The 18,144-nt window shown below is 37.9% G+C and overlaps 1 protein-coding gene across 1 annotated transcript in view; it reads left to right on the forward strand.

The window, feature by feature from the left end:
* Positions 1-13,115, forward strand: part of slc8a3 (solute carrier family 8 member 3) — a 112,469-nt gene extending 99,354 nt beyond the window's left edge. The window contains exons 4-7 of the mRNA XM_041972806.1: positions 8,056-8,180; positions 8,577-8,676; positions 10,793-11,062; positions 11,895-13,115. Coding sequence (XP_041828740.1) covers positions 8,056-8,180; positions 8,577-8,676; positions 10,793-11,062; positions 11,895-12,271 — 872 coding nt within the window. The 3' untranslated portion in view covers positions 12,272-13,115. The remainder of the gene's footprint in view (positions 1-8,055; positions 8,181-8,576; positions 8,677-10,792; positions 11,063-11,894) is intronic.
* The last annotated feature ends 5,029 nt before the right edge of the window (positions 13,116-18,144 follow it).

Genomic DNA, 18,144 nt, shown 5'->3' on the forward strand with positions numbered 1-18,144 from the left:
CTGGAATTCTCACATAGTCTGCATGACAATGTATGCTGGGACAAAGAGAGTGGTCCAGTTAAAATGCCAGATTGTACTCCAACCTTAGCTTCACTTAACTGTGCATGTAATTACATCTTCTTATGACTGTCTTGACCTTATGTATTATCCTTAAGGGTTTTCTGCAAGCAAACAGATGAAGTGTAACGCACGAATTCACATTGAAATCCCTGCAAACCAAGTAATCATAAAAAAGTCCAGTACTTTTGACATTATAGTAAAAGCCTAGATATAGTTTACTCTAGATATTCAGCATATTATTATGAGGATTAATAAAGCATTTTCAGTTTTGGTGCTGACATGTGAAATGTGGTGATTTTACTGCAAACATGAACTTATTACTAAAGTCAAATAAAATAAGAAGACAAAAAGCAGTTTAATTATGAGAGGGTTGTATTACACTAAGCCTGTAACTTATTATTGGCCACATGTATAATTACCTGGTCAAAGCTTGGGGCAGGAACTGTAGAGCATGCACAGGAGTGTCTGGGCCACATTATTTGGGTGTGTTAGTCCATCTTAGAAAGCTTTGATTTTTTATGATTTTGGTCTGACTAATTCTCTTTTCTCTCCAACTGTCATGGAAATGTGCCCAGTATTTACTGTATTTAATGGAACTACTTTCTAGTAAAGAAATAAACCCCATCTACTGTCTGTATTTTACATTTGACTATTACCTACCTAACTGGAAAAGGGTCTCCTCACTCCTAGTAGTTGCTCTCTTTTCAAAACAGAATCATTATGTATGCATCTGATCCCCAGTCCCATATGACACCCAAATGCCCCTGCAGGCACTCGGTCCACTGCTAACAGGCACATGCTGAGCCGGCAATGCTCTATTCAATCAAATTTGTATTTTATCTTTTCAAGAAATCTTTGTTTCTTTGCCATTATGAATCTACAGTCCTTCCTGCTTTCTTTGTTCCATTCTTACAGCTTGCTGTTTCCTCATCTATCCATCTGTCTGCCCATTCATTCTTCCATCTACCTGCACATAGCTCAATCATCTTTCTCACTGTTTTTCTCATTTTCTACCTATTCTATCCACCAGACAGTTCCTGCACCACTAAGCTTGCAAGTAGATTTAATCCATATATGCATTTGCTCAATCCCCACAAGCATCCATCTGCCACCCTGCCTGTCATTCATTCCTCTGTTTCCCTATTTTTTTCAGTATTCCCTGTGTATTCTGTCTTTGTTTGCATCTCTGGTGGTTGAATCATCCTTCCCATTAACATCAGCTTTGGTAGTTTGATGTCTAATTGTTCTTGAGTAACAGAGTTGTGTTGCCAGCCCGTTGGATAGCTGTAGGTGTAATACTGAAAGGGACATAATAAAGCACTTTGTCATGCTCAGGTATAGCGCTGTTTAAGTGCAGTCCATGTACTATTCCTGCATGACTCACATTCCCTACTGTACCTTTCTCATCTTATTACCACTACATATTTCAAGTACTTTTCTCATTCCTTCACCAGTCCCTACATCATCATACAGCATATCTATATTTTCATCTTTCTTTTTATTTGTAGCTCCCCCTGAATCCCTTCCTTAATGTTCAACCTGCAGTATGTCACATTTTTGCTTCATCTATGACATCCTCTAATTTTCTTCCATCCCCTCCACCAGTTCAGTCCTTAATCTCTACATAAATCCATTCATCAATTTCTCAATTTTTCCTTTTGCATTCACCATATTTAACATTTTTGTGTACACTTAAACTATCATCTTCTCACCCGTTCACCCACTCCCCCTTTCACAATTCCAATCATCCATTCCTCCATCTTTGTCATTTTCCTCCTTACAATCACAGCCAGTCCTCATCCATCCACTTAATCAGATCCAGTTCTCCTAAACCTCTTCCATATTCCATCCTTGATCCTTTAATTTTTTTCTGCTGTCCTTCCCTTCCCGTCTTACTTTCCTTATTCCCACAAATTCTTTCATTAGTTTTTGTTTCTCTTATTCCATTAATCCATGCAGCCATCTCCCCATTTCTTCTTCCACACATGTATCAGGTTCTCCCTTGTTTGATACATCCATACTTCCCTCCACCTATCTTTACATGCCGCTTCCAGCACAGACCCAGGCCGCCTCAGGCCTTGACAACCAGAACAGTCCTGATAAAAAAAAAAAAAAAAAAAAAAAGAACAGTCCTGATAAGTCAAATGATGATTCTGCATTAATGAGCTGTGCAGAGAGAAGGTTTCTATGAATGTTGTATTGATGCTGTGACTTGAAGCCCAGATGTGTGAAACTCACTCTTTTGTAGCGACGCATATCTGATGAGGCCGAAAATGCAGAACAACACCTTAATGATGGTGACAGTTAAACAGTCACAACGCCCTACTCTACCACATACATACACTCCTCCACCCCGCCAATTACATCCCTTTGGTTAATCTTCCCTATCGCAGTAGAACTGCTGGCAGAATGACAACGTTCCAGACTGGCTGTGTGTGCAGCTGCTTCCCAAACACGTCTGATAATCTGTCTTTGATTTTTGTGTTGTGTTCTCTTATCAGCGTGTTGTAATGAGGCTTGAGCACATGTGCATTCATACGTGTATATACACTCATGTCTGTGCTGAAAGTATTGGTGAATAATTCATCCACAGAAAATGGAAAAATAAACCTCATAGTGGGTTCTAACTTATGTCTGCTGCATCCCTGAGGCCTTCACATTAAATGCATTTCTTTATAAAGCACCTGCAAAGTTCACTCTTTCTTTTTTTTTCTTTGCCTCGTGGCACAGACTTATGTTTATTAGTTGGCACATCTTTTAAACCAAACGACAAATAATCATTTTCTGATTTGGCAATGAGCTGAAGGGAGAGACACGAAGCAGAAATTATTTGCCAATTCTTTACTTAAATTGGCACAGATGCTCTTTAGACCAAGCCTCACAACAGTGATTTTATGGATTTTGGATTTTCAGAGGCATTACTCTATAATAGTCTACCATTAAGCTGCCAGTTAGAAAATGAGGTCACATACTGGATATGAAAAATGTTTGAATCTTTTGAACTAATCTTGATATATGGACTCAGGGCTTCTACTGAGGGGGCACACAATATTAACATTTACCCATGAGGTGAGGTGGCATTGCATTAAACATGAGTGTGTTTTGCCTGAACAATGCTAATACTGTGTGCTTGCTTTAATTATTATCTAGGAACACTTTGGGTAATCCCAGGACAGAGATGTGTCCACCTGTCGAGTCCACCTAACTGATGCAGCTGCCATATTGCGCAAGACATGTTTCTTTACTTTTTCCATTCAGTAGATCAAAATACATTTAAATTTTATTCAGAGCGCATTATGGTTGCTCCATTGCCATGCAGTCGGTACAGGGTGGCCACATCTCCTAATGTGTGTATTGTATGACTGTGGAGCCAAGGGGTCGCGCTGCAATTTAAGTCATCATCTAATTTTATTTTTTTATTTTTTTAAGTATTTTCAGTTGATTTTGTTTGTGCTACTAGGAAACATTGCAGTTAGCTGCTTTTCTCTGTTTTATATTAATGTGATATGAATACTATCTTTACATAATGCATTTTGCAGCAATGGTCAAATAAAATATTTCATTTGTAGACACAGGCTTTGTCTGTGACAAAATTGTCAATGCTGTAATGTAACTGGTATTAAAAAAGTTATTGACAAACAACTGTATATTGGGTATGACAGATAATGACAGTCCCTATTTGTTTGTAGCTATGACTTTCTAATATGTGCTGTTTACTTGTGTTTGTGTGGTTTGCGTGATAGATGCTCCCTTGCCAGCCTTTACTAAATGACATACCATTATTACTGACTGGAATACAGAGACTCAGCCTCACCACAGCTGGCTTTTACACCACACTTGGCTTCAGATCAGCACAGCTCGGCTAGTACTAATGATAATGAAGCAAGTCGCCCACAGCAATTAATGTACTCAGCTAGTAATGATGATTAACAGTAGACTGTATTTGATTTAGGATGGTGATAAGCTGCCTCTGAAAACAAACAGGTTAATTAGTATTATGTTACTGTAAAAGAGGTCTAAGCAAAAGAGGCGCTCCTTTCATGGAAGGTGTTAAAAAACTTTACTTTGTCCTTCAAATCCTTTAATCCCTTTGGGAGTGTGAAGATTTTGCTTTTGTTTTACAAAATTAAGAAGAGGTGATGATGAAGATGTCAAAGGAGGAGCTGTCAGTAAAAATCCCTTGAGGCTGGAAGCCATGGGAAAGCTTTTCTCTTTCTCGCTGCTTCCACACTCTGTCCTAGATTTACCCTTCTCACTGGGTGACTTTCTAAACAAATTTTTTTCTTATTATTTCATTTTGTTATGGTATTTGCCATGGGCATGTGTGCGTGTTGTGCTGTGTCACTGAAGTGACATAATACATAAACAATCAGGCAGAGCCCAATCTAAATGGTAAGAGAGATGTCAACATCAGTGCATTTTATCTTACAGATTATCATCTCTGACAAGGAAAGTTTGAGGAAGTGCATTACTCTTCTGTTAACTAACTGCTGTACCACTGAAGTGCATCTATTAATCACAACCTACTGCTGTAATGTGGTTGAATTTGTACAGCCCAATACCACAGTTTCATTATGCTTAGCATAACCCTGGCATATATCCTTTAAATTTCTTTCACTTTATTTAAATTACCAGCCATGTTTGATTCAGATTCAGTATATTTCAGAGTTGATAATTCAGTCAAAACCATGGGTGTCTTGTATCTGACTTTCATGTGAAAACTGTGCACATATGCAGCAGATGCTTATTTGCATGTCATTTGTTTCAACAAGAACAGAAACTAAGTCTTTGTAAAACCACTCATTAGATGTAGTGGTAGCAAATTTGTGGATGACATGTAGTTTTGAGGACAGAAAACATATCCATCTAAAAATTTGAGATTAACAAGAAAAGTTAGCTTTTAGCAGCTATTGCTAGCATTTCTGTGATAGTGCTACAGATTTCGCATGTCGGTAAAAGCAAAGGATTAGTGGCCTAATGTTATATATGTATTGGACATATACTTAATCTAGGACAACATACTGAAATTACAAAATCCAGATTTAAGAGTTGTTGATATTTATCTTTACAATGGTGCTCAAACATTTCAGCTTGTTGCATCGGGGATAAGTGTGCCATGGGCTGTATATATATATTGCTAAAGGCTGCAATGGCCTGGTGACATGTCCAGGGTGTACCCTGCCTCTCGCCTAGTAACTGCTGGGATAGGCTCCACCTTTCCTGCAACCCTGAATTGGACTAAGCAGTACAGAAATGGATAGATGGATATATTGCCAAAGGCTACAATATTTAGCAGGCACTGCCCACATATTCACAAAGGTTCCAACATTTTATTAGGACTGCAGAAGCCTCAAAAGTAGCATTTAGACCTCCTTCACACACTGAAACTCCCTCACATGCTAACAAGGTTTTAGAGCTTGCTGGCAGCTTTTGATGACAGGTTGACACAGGTTTTGATGTTGTGTATTTGCAGCCAGCACCCCCTAACAGAGGCTGCCAAATAAAATCCTGTCATCCTCTACAGACAGTAGAAACTCTGAGTCTCATATATTTCAACACCAAATTGTCATCTTCAAAGATCTGCTGCTACTTTGACTATTGCTCTACTGACACCATTCAGAAAAAAACAAATGTTATCATTTTCTTTCTTCTCTTGAATTATTCATTCATGCTTTAGGAAATTATTATGCTTAGTATAAATATTGAATGTGGACATATAATTGCGCTCTTTGAGGAAAGTTAATGCTTTGTATTGGTTAACATATTCTCCAAATGATTGTAGTGTTTAGATCATATTTTAATATTTAATTTACTTAAGTACAATCCCATTGTAGTTTTTAGTTTCATATAATGACAATGATGTGGCAGATGTTTGACTCAGATTTAGAACTGGAACTAAAAATATTTGACTGTGTTTTGGAACATACACTTCATTCAGAGTTTGTTAATTGGGGGTTTATGTGTACTTATCTCTTGTAAAATCTTCAATCGATGTTAGAAATATACCTGGAGAGAACAAATTTGCCTCAGTTTAGTTGCTTTCTACTAAACATTTTCCCATAATGCGCCCCTGAGACTTCCACTTCCTCAGCCAGTCGAATGTTGATTGCCATAAATTCTGACCTCAGGGTCAATTTGCAGTCATTCTCTGAGGCCAGTACATTTCTCTCCCATCTATTGACCTGCTTTCTGTGTTATCTACATTTCTTAGCTCCACTTCTATTGCTCATTGCATTTCCTGCTTTCTCTATGCATTCCTTATTTCCATCCTCCTCTTCCTTTTTCCTCTCTCTCCTCTCCTCTACAGCCTTACTGTTAGCCGATGGTAAGTTGTCCATTCCTCCTCCTGTTTTTGTTTTTTTCATCTGTACTAACATTACCTCTTCTGTGTTTGCTGTGGATTGAAATTGAAAGCTTGAAATAGAAATCGTCATTAACTTTGCTGCTGATAAACACTTCGGAGTAGATAATTTGACAGGTTCAGTGCAGATAAACTGCATGCAGACAGTGTTTTTTTCTTTCAGCTGTCTTTGTTAGGAACATTGCATCCTCTTCTGCAGCTCAGTCCTTCAGTTAATGATGGATTTGCACAGTGATCTGAGGACTGATTAATCATAAACCCATAAATTATGCTGTCCAGTCAACAGCAATGTGCAAACACTTGATAACTGTCAAGATAAAAAACCTGTAGTTCTGAAAAGAGAAATTTAATTACCTGTGTGTGATTGTGTTATTATAGTTCCCTTTCTTGTCAAGGAAATTGTGTCATGTAGTAGTGCAGCACAGAGCAAGGGAATGGCTGGATAATCAAATTTTAAACAGGAGCAAAAGAAATCCTGTCAGGACTTGATGGTACACACTGTCTTGGGTGTCTAATTGATTTAGCTGTAAAGTGTGTTTGTGCGTGCAGTAACTCATGAACTGGTATATTATGCATGCCTCCGTGTGTGCACGCTTGCAGACACGCCCTCCTATCAAGGGAACTTGGCTGTGATCTTTAATAGCAATGTTAATATTTAATGATAAGCGTGTTGTCAGGACAGAGCAGCAGGCTGGGAAGCAGGGCTCTCATAAAAGATGACAAGGCCTCTGCACCAGGTGGCTCGGTGGGGGTGTCGCACAAAAAGCAAGATGAGAGGGCTTTGGATACATAACCATTCTTTCTTGATAAACTTCGACAGCCCTGGATTGATGTTATGGGGTTCTTTGTAGTGCGCAGTGCACTCCAGAACTCTGTGAAGCTTATTTCCATAGAAGACATATCTGATAGGCAGATGGATGTACTGACTTGGGCTTTCACATACACTGACAATGTAAGAAATGTACTTTTAAATCTAAAAAGTTTATTCCCAATTCAAGATCCACCTATATGGGATCCACTTAGTTGGGATTTTTTTTATCCCGTTAAAGTTTGCAATTATGCAAATTTAGGAATTTCTACATAAAAATCTCCACAGCCATGTTGACAGATAATGATGGCAGCACAGTTACAGCTAGTTATTAAAATTGTTATATAGAAATAAACTTTATGCTGCATTGTATTTCGGTGGTGGAAACCTCTAGAGGTGAATATCTTGGCTTGCATACCATTAAGATTCTTGAGAGAATTAGTAGGATTTTAGAGGCCTTTGTTACAAAGTATAATACTTTAACAACAGACAACAGTAATCAGAAATTACTGCATTTGCCTTTGCTCAGTAAAAACAAAATGCATGTTTGTCTAACTTCTAAATGACAAAAGTGACACACAGCCAAGATGTTTGACGCAGACAAAGTGTTTAGAGTCAACGTGACTAATGAATCTCAGTTTTTCACTAATGCTGTCTGAACACGTCACATTAAATAAATCTCTTTATAAAGCCTGAAAGTAATAAATGTTACAAGTGATGCAACCTTCTATGTTTTGTTTGTGTGCTCTGAAGTGCTGCTCAACATGACAGTTATCTACCTCTTTTGATCGCTGGCTTTCTTTTTATTTTGCTCCCATCCGTTCAGATGTGCCAGACAGGAAACTTACATCAGACGAGGAGGAAGCCAAGCGGATCGCAGAGATGGGAAAACCGGTGCTGGGGGAGCACTCCAAGCTGGAAGTCATTATTGAAGAATCATACGAGTTTAAGGTGAGAGAGGTTGCGTTTCAAACGGAGCATATTTTAATTGTTTATATGAAGTGTTTTCTGTGCAGGCATGCTGATCCAGCTGCCATCCTGCACAGAAAACTGCTGCATATCACCGCAGGGCAATGTTGCTCCTCTGTGGCATCCCAACCAACATAGATTTATTTCTGGGTGAGCGAAGATTATATGCATCATCTGCCCTCCTCATCCAGATGAGATACCTACCATGTTTGTTTCTGGTGGGAAGTTTATCATGTTTCAGTCAGGTGTTTCTGTTGCATAGAACTGGATAGCACTGCCATCATGTGGTGAAGCTCTTGTATTTCTCCATAAGAACCTGTAAAAAATTATGGATTGATAGAATGGATTTAACTCTTATATTGGTATCATATCATGCAGAGTACAGTGGACAAGCTGATCAAGAAGACTAACCTGGCTTTGGTGGTGGGAACAAACTCCTGGAGAGAGCAATTCATGGAGGCCATTACAGTCAGTGCAGGTAATGTTTCACATTTCAAACTTCATTAACTGGCTCTGTATGTTGATGTGTGACCTACATGTGGCATGAAAAAAGAGGGGAAAGGCCCCTGACAATCTGCATTAAAACGTGATCATTGAATATAAAAACAGAAAAATATCATCTGCTACAACCTGTGGTCATTACTGACTTCAGTCTGACAGAATTCTTTGTCAGTATCAGCCTTCAAAGTTCATATTAGTGCATTTTTCTCAGACAACAAAGCACTGAAGGTTCTGGCATAATCTAATGTACACAGCAGACACCTCATCCATCACATCAAGCAGCAGCAGCATCAGATCTTCAGCAGTGCAGCTGCATCCATAGACATTGTTTAGAAGACCTTGGATTGTCACATCAGTACTGAAATATTAAATCTCGCAATGCTCTTTATTTTTTCATAATCCATCCTTGGCTGAAAAATGCATGCAGCTCGCTTGGCCTGACACTTTGAATCATGGCAGTATCCCTGTCTGCTTGCTGAGTTTCCTGCACACTGTGGGGCAGAAAAGGATAGCGTGATGACTGAACCTAGGGCAGTCTAGACCAGGGGTCTGCAGCCTTTACCATCCAAAGAGCCATTTTCCCTCAGCCCAGCTAAATAAAACTTGTTTAGAACCTCAAATGTTACATGACCTTTTATAAATGAAAACTCAAAATTTTTGAAGAATATCTACTATAAGACATTTGTTATAATTTTTGAAGAACAACATTTTTATTTCTATTTTTAGGTTTTAAAATAAAGAAAAGCTTATAGACAGACTTTCTTCTATGGGGGGTAGATATTTGTGTAATATTATATTAAAAAAACTAAAACAAAACATAGTTTCCAACCTAATGACAATTGGTACTTTTAGTGTCTTAATGTTGTGGAAATTCAATTCAATTATTCCATTAAAAAATACTGAAGAACTGCTAAAAACCTGGGTTACTATGGGTTACTATATCTATATTTAAAAACATTATTTAGCTCTTTAGCATTTTTAGCCATGTATTAAAAGCCATTATGGAAAGTCCAAAGAGCCACTTGCAGCTCCAGAGCTACAGGTTGCAGACCCCCTGGTCTAGGAGACAATAGAGGTATTGGCCACTTGTTAGTCCTGCACAACACAACACATAAATCACGTTTCCCTACTTTTTGGGCCAAAATAAGCTCATTTTCCAAACTGTTTTCCAAAATTCCTTGCTTCATGTTCTCTGAAGTTCCCTCAAATTCCTCCCTCTAATAATTTTTATACTGAAAGAAAACTTTAAGGTTTTTTTGCACCGCTAAGCTAACAAAACCAACAGTGGATTAGTTTGCTAATGGGCTAGCTTTAATGTCAGCTTGTTTGTTTTCTAAAAATGTTTATTTTCAACATGAATTATCTTTCAGTATTCGTGTTTTCTGTTTTGATTTTGCCACTTTAAACACTTCTTAAGCCAACTCAGATTGTAGTTGGATTTGGTGCAAAGTGAGATGGTTACCAACCGAGCCAAAGGTTTTTAACCTATGCTAAGCTAACCTTTAAAGTTATTTCCTCAAATACTACAGTTAATATAATACTCAGGCAATAAAACCATTACATCGAAGGGAAAACTGGACTGTAAACTAAAGAATGTGACGATTCTAGCTTTCTAAAAACTTTGTCACATCTCTTGAATAAGAATAGCATGTAGTTTTTGTGGCCTTTGGCTCTGACAAGTATTCATTGCACACTTCCAGTTGAATGTGTGTAACAGTGACCCTAAGGCTGAAGTCAAATGGCATCACATGCTGAGTAATAGTGAGCGTGCCATTTTAAGCAAGTGTTGTTCTCTTTCTTCGCTTCTATGTCATCGCATCTCATTTGTGGATGTTTATGTTGCAACTATTTTCTGTCTCTTTGATGGCTCTTTATACCTTCTGCTTTCTCTCAATTTTCTGCTTCATTGTCTATCATTCTATCTTTGTCCGATTTTTTTTTATTCCTAATCCTTTTTTATTTACATCTTTTTTTTCACCCCTCTCTCCTTGTCTTTGTCCAAATATTGTCTTATCCCTCCATCCTCTCCTTGCTATCTCCTATTGCATTCTACTTATCACCAACTTTATTTCGGCTACCCTTCTTCCAAGTAGATGAGGATGAGGAGGACACGGGGGAAGAACGGCTACCATCCTGTTTTGACTACGTCATGCACTTCCTCACTGTCTTCTGGAAGGTCCTGTTTGCTTGCGTTCCTCCCACTGACTACCTGAATGGCTGGGCCTGTTTCATCGTCTCCATCATCATCATCGGCCTGCTCACGGCCGTCATCGGCGACCTAGCCTCTCACTTCGGGTGCACCATTGGCCTCAAGGACTCTGTCACTGCTGTGGTTTTTGTTGCTCTCGGCACGTCAGTCCCAGGTGAGTCCAAGAATAGCAGAGAGGACACTTTCTGATTAGGACATGTCATTTTCTATATTTTAATGGTTGTTATCTAATGAACCTGGCCTGTTCTTTATTAACTTTTTGTCAGTTGATGGATTATATTGTTCGTATAATGTTTGTAAAAAGTCTGACTTCACAAACCTAAACAGTCAACATGCTTTGTCATCAAGACGGTTGATATTCTTATTTCTTTCAAACTGACATTTTCACCCGATGGGAATAAAATGCCACAGAAAGCTCAGACTGTGTCAGCATTTTCAGTTATTAAAGGTCACATATGTGGCATTAATAAAGCATCTAGCCCAACAGACAGAAAAAGTTGCCAGACTTGGGTTTACTTTGTGGAATAACAAATATAAATCTTTCCTACATCTTTTTGCAAGAAATGTAGCATGTAAATATAGAGATGGTCTATGTTTTGTTCGCTCAGACAGATGTTTTATGTTGCCTGTTGTTTGTCATGGAGTAGTGATTACAAACCCCAACCAGATGGTTTTTCATATTTAAATCTAACCATTTTGCTTTTAGACCTCACTCTAACCACAACTTTTTTTTTATTATCAACCCTATCAAAGCATCAAAGCAGTTTAATTGCCTAAATCTAATCCCTTAGTTAATTCAACCAGAGCTAAATGTCTTCAACTTCAACACACAGGTGCTTTTTAATCTGTTCAACAGTTCTTCAAAAGTGATATGTACATGCAATCATCATGATCACTGGTTTGGTGATACTATCCTGTAAAAAAAAACTTTAACAAAGTTCCTTAATCATACTAAAATAAAATAAATTTATCTCATCTCTCCACAGACACCTTTGCCAGTAAGGTAGCAGCTGTCCAGGACACCTACGCGGATGCCGCCATAGGGAATGTGACCGGCAGCAATGCTGTCAACGTCTTCCTCGGAATCGGCATGGCCTGGTCGGTGGCAGCCATTTACTGGCACATGAAAGGGAAGCCATTTGTGGTGGAGGCTGGGTCACTGGCCTTCTCTGTCACTCTTTTCACCATCTTCGCCTTCCTGGCTGTCTCAGTGCTGCTTTACCGGCGCCGAGCCCACATTGGAGGAGAACTGGGTGGGCCCAGGGGACATAGACTGGCTACGTCAGCCTTCTTTTTCAGTCTCTGGTTCCTTTACATCCTCTTCTCAAGTCTGGAGGCCTACTGTCATATAGAGGGCTTCTAAACATACAGGGGTTCAAAATCCAACTTAAAATAGAGGTAAAATAGTGAAATTTCACTGTGGAATTTGCAAAGTCTTGAATGGTATGAAACAACTGGAGAGGCAAACCTGGGGCTTTCTTAAACACCTACTTCCCTCTCCCTAACTCCTTCCCTCAACCCCTTCTGTGAGGATGCTTGGAGGTGTGTATCCTGCCCTCTAGTGTTGACAGGCCTGACTGATATGAGAGCAGCCCTGAGTCAGTGCAAGTGTGCTTACAGCTGGGATTGGGTTACCACAAACTCCAAAGGATGCCAATGCCAAAAGGCGGTCATGCATTCCACTGGAAGAGACTGCAGTCTTATATCTGGAGAGAGCAGAGTTCATAAGAAGTCTATTTTTCTCAACATCTGACGAGAACGACTTTTTTTAGAAAAAAAAGTATTTTGGGGATAAAAACACAAAAAATAAACGAAACAAAAAAAAAACATACACACACAAAGAGGGATCGAAGAACTATTTTCGGATTTTAGAAATAAAAGATTCTATAAGAAATGGAAATATGCTGATGATATTGGGATGGACTCATAGTATTTATTTTTATTTGCATAGTTTCCGACAGAGCCCTTCAGAGTTCCCAGAAATCATTTAAGAAGACGTCGAGGAGCGACAGTGACAGTTCATACTGGAAGATGAATCCCCATTCAAACAAGAGCAGAGGGAGATGTGGACACAGAGAACACGGTCAAACTGCCCTGAACATTACTTCCTTACTCTAAACGTATCTATATATAATATATTTCCATATGTTCTGTATATTTTGAATATTTGTTTAAGTGTGGTCACCTTCTGCTCTAACAACAGAGGATTGCTGTGGCTAAGTGGGAGGGGAGGGGTGGGGGTCAAACTATATACTGGAACGATGTCTTCACCTTTCTAAGAGTCATGTATCTTGCCTAGGTAAAAGTATGACATTGTAGTTAATTTATTTACAGATACTGGTCTCACACGACTTTTCACCTTTTCAATCAGAAATCTGAAAAAAAGACAAAAAAATCTAAACGTGTTGCTGCAGAGATAAATTCAGAGGTATTTTTGTACTGTTCCTTCCATGCACTTTGCTGTATAGTTCTACTTCTGGAGACTTCTACTTGTACATGTGCAAAAGGCCGACATTAAAGTTGTCACTTTGGACTGAACAGTGCCTGTGGAGGGAGAGGTGTTTGCTGCAACTGCCCACACTGACCAGCTCTTTGCTATATTTAAAAAACCCAGAGTTTCTGTCCAAAATCATGCATAATTAATTTTTAAAGATGCACTAGTGGAGTTTCTGTTTGTTTGATTTTTTTTTTAGTATTATTATTATTTTTTTTTCTTCTTTCAATATTCTCACTCATTGCACTAAACAAGACTGAATCCTGATGCTCCTGCATGATGGTCCACTCTATCTTGGTGCAGTCTGCCAGAAGGTTTGTTTCATTTATTTTCCTCATTTGTAATCTGGTGAATGTAAAGGCCGTGGTAGATGATTCGCATAATCTTTATTCTTGTGAAACCAGTCAAAAGCATATGGATGGAAGGCTTTTCCTAAAGGAAGACACAGCTCAGAAAAAACATGTCACATCATAGAATAAAGGTGATTCTGCCTGTAAAGATTCTTCTTTCCCTGATAGGTTTTTACTTCAAATTTTCCTCTAAATGGTCCCTTAAAATCATCCCAGACTGTAGCTACAATGAGAAATCTACAACAAGCTAAACTGATCACTTACCATCCGCAACCAGCCTCCTAAACATGGCAGATATCAGTCTTTACAAAACAGGTTAGGTTCAAAGGCTAAAATGAAACCAAAGTATTTAATATTTTTTTTACTTTTACGTGAATTTTACTTTCCCAGTCTTACATCATAGCTCTGTTGTTTAACAGTACAAAATATATTAGTATAATATTGTATTACTTAGATAATAACTCATTTCGATGCTATTTTTGGTCTGACTCACAGCTGACATCAGTATATTTTCTGCTTTTTATTTTCTAGTTTTTTTTGTATGTGTTGCCTTCAGTGGTTGTGTGTTGGGTTACATTTCCTCATTTTACATAGATGTAGTTTTACATTGTTTTAAGAATACATTTTTGTATAAGTCATTGTTTAATTTTATTCTTATTTGTTCAGCTTTAGGTACCAAAGCTACTTAATTTTTCCTGTTTATGTTCATGTTTTATGATTTTGGTGTAATAAGTCCCACGTCATGATATTGCCTGTGAAACAATAAAAAGCCCTTACAGCTGAATTATAAAAAAAAAAAAAAACAGTCCATTAGCTTCACAAGTCTAAATCAAATAAAGATCATTTATTTATATTGTAATAATACATTTTGAATTGTTGATGAAAAAGCTGGACAACAAAGAAAATAATAATGACGAAAATACAATTGATAGATAAATGTCCAGAAGTCAAACAAGCTGAAACATCCGACTGGTTAAAACAGCATTGGTTATATTGTCCAAGATTTAGTGATACCTAGTGGTGAAGCTTCATATTGCAAATAACTAAAATTCTATGGTGTCCCACTCTCCCCTTACAAACATTTACAAGACACTACAGTGCCCCCTACAAACATGAAAAATGTGGAAAAACTCTCTCTAGAAGCAGAGTTTGGTTTGTTTATTATAGGCTAAGGCAGAAACATGGCGATGCCTTATGGCTGGCTCCAAGGGAGCAGGGCCTCCACTATCTGTATATTAATGTTTTTTCTAGGGTGACAAAACATAACAAGTAGTCTTTTTCCATTATTTCAAACAGATGAAAACATGTTTATGGCAATTAGCATAAAGCTAAAGTAGGTTAAACTGTTTTAAATAATGTATCCTTCCCTTGTTAAAATTTTTAGTGATAGTAATAAAAATGAAAAAGATTAGTTTAGCTTTAAGAAAAAGGATTTCTTCCTAATTTTTTGTGTTCTCATATATATTCAAAATCCTAATCATTTTTTTCTTTTGGTCATTAAATAACGAGGGTTAGTAATGCCCTGTCTGAAGTGAAGCTCTTCAGGGGAGAAGCAGTATGAAGGGCTGCTGGTGTGGGTTTTAGAGCAGGAGGTGTTTCCGGGTGGAAATGTGAAACTAGCCTGATATTCGTACTGAATGCTGTATAACACATGACTGGTGCTTTGTTTTTTAAATGTGTGAGAAAAAAATTATAATCCCAAAGCTCCCAACAGCAGCAGAGAATATGGTTTGTTAGTTTATTTGCATAAATTTTATGTTAGATTGAGATCAGTCAAATCTTCACTAATTCAAGAAATCCTCCAACGGATTACCAAAGAGGTGGGATGAAACATCTGTTCTTAAATATTACAAACACACTACAAAAAAAAAAAAGGGAAACAGGAAATAGCAGCGATGTCGTATCTCCACAAGGGGGATGTCAATCTCAAATCCCTGTGATCGTCCCTCATTCTTCTTCTTCAGCACTCCTCCTCCTCCTTAGTGTTTTTCCTTTGTGCTGAGCAATGATTAAATACGTCTCTTGGCTGAATTGGCTCTTTTCCTGGCCCTGGACCACACCTGCTCACCTCACTCTAAACTCCCCACATTGTCTCTTTAACATATAAACACACACATAAACAGAGAGGAGCGATGGGTCCACTGCTGCACAGTTAGAAGGGGCTGAGGCAACACAAGCCCCACAGTATGTACATAATTTTTGGTGTATGTTCACACAGACACAGTGTAGTTGTCCTGTTGAGGGAGGGGCAGGGAGGGGAGGGGGGTTCCGGGTCAGGGGCATGACAACACTTATCTCATATCTCATTTACAGCTTCTCTGCAGCCACTTCATCTAAGCCAAATGGAAGTGTGGAGTTTTGTTGTTTTTGTTTTGTTTTGTTTTGTTTTTTGGGGGATTTTTTTTTAATTCCTGCACTAGGAAAAGTTTAAATTTAAGCAGGTAGCCAGTGTATTCATTTAATTTCTCTGCCTTTGGTGACTATCTATATGATTTATTTGGCTGTATTCTTGGTTTTCTCTCTGCTGGGCTGTGTGGTTGCTGAAATGTTGGCCAGTGTGGGTTTGTGTGTTGTGCATGTTGCCCTGCTGAAGCCAGGCTGTGCACCATCTTCACACTGCACAGGTGTTGTTGGTCTGCACGGGGGCACAACTCAATTGGTTCTTTCATTATTTTTGTCTTAAAGATACATGTCTTTATTCTGTAAAAGATTAAAAAAAAATGCATTTATCACTCACAAGAGTTCTTAAGGCACTGGTCTTATTTTTTATCAGTTTGTGGGATGGAAGTAAAACATCACTGTGCAGTAATCGGACTTGTGGTTGTTGTAAGACACTGAAGAAAGTTTCATTAATAAGGTGAAAACTGTTTCTTTTTGACTTTGTTTTTGTGTAAAAGAAAAGGGGCACATTTTAATGGATGGGTATGTTTTCCTGGCCTGCTATGAGATGTCAAAAATAAACAAGCAAAATTCCAAAGCTGAGGTTTGAGATCAACTTGTTTTCTTCTTCTTCTTCTTTCAGCAGAATAAAATCAGCTTGTGGTTCGTAAAGAAGACACTTCTTTCATTGGCTTAAATAGCTTTCTATCTTGTCATACGAATAATGTCACAGATCTTTAAACTTTCAGTATGATGTGTTTTGGGGGATTTTCCTTGACTCAAGATTGGTGATAACAGACTAAATGCTGCTGTTTAAATATATTGCCATGAAAAGTCAAAAATGTCTGTCATCCCAAACTGGATATGTAGATTTGCTTCACTGCATATCTTTAAATTTGTCCAGAAAAGTCTCTGAGCTGCTCCATGCCTGATGTTTGTGTGTTTTCCCCTAATTCTGATACAGTAAGAGGAAGCTGCAGATGAACTGCTTTGTTTACATTTTCCAAAAAACAAAATCTTACTAATTTAGATCTGTTGGCACATAGCCAAAAGCCTGAAAAGCTGGAGGGAAGGCAGATTCCCATATTTCCAGACAGCACTTCAGTTAAACTGCTTATTAAAGGGGTTTTTCTCCCTTTTCTCCATGTTTTTTCTAAGATCTCTCTTCAATACACTCTTTCTCTCCCTTTCAACCTCACAGAAGTTTCTATTTGCAACCTAATAAATAAGAAAACAAAAAAAACTTTTAAAAGGAAAATCTGTCTTGAAAAGGATAATTATATTGAAGTTTCCAAAGATGTCTTCAGCTGTATGGAAACTCATTTCAGTGAGTACAGGGGAAAAAAATGGTCATGACAGAGAAAAATGTTATGATCTTGAACCTCTGGCTTCTGAACCCTTTATAACACAAAATTTTATTCCAAGAAATTTATAAAACTTGCAAATTTTCCAGAAAACAACCTCAATTCTTGAGCATGTAAAGAATTTAGAAACATTAAGAACATTTAGAAAGTTCTGGTTTTAGGGTAAATCACAGATTTTCCTCTCATATTTTGTGCATCTCTTCAGGCTTGAAACGCAAACACGCAAAAGTCACACAAAAGCCACATCATGTCAACTCATAACATCAAAATGTGGCTTTTCAGCTCAAGTCTTTTACTCATTCTGCCATAATTTGGAGTTTTAGTCTCCTAATTATTACTTGTTATATTTTTTATTAAGAGCTCATCCAGTTTATTTGATGGGTTAAACCATTGTCTTATTATCTAACAATTTGACACAAAATTCTGAAATACATAAGCAGTTTTCTGCTTAAAGTTTCACTATGTTGACTTCTGTAAGTTTAATAGATTTAAACACTCCTCTGACCAATTAAAACTTAAAGTAATCACACATGTACATATAATTCTTTTCTCATATTATTGACAAAGAGCCAACTCTTTCTTTGATCCTTTGATTGCTTATATACACACACACACATACATACATACACACACATATACATATATATAT

The sequence above is a fragment of the Melanotaenia boesemani genome, chromosome 20 (genome assembly GCF_017639745.1).
Source record: "Melanotaenia boesemani isolate fMelBoe1 chromosome 20, fMelBoe1.pri, whole genome shotgun sequence".
In the NCBI taxonomy this organism is placed as follows: domain Eukaryota; kingdom Metazoa; phylum Chordata; class Actinopteri; order Atheriniformes; family Melanotaeniidae; genus Melanotaenia; species Melanotaenia boesemani.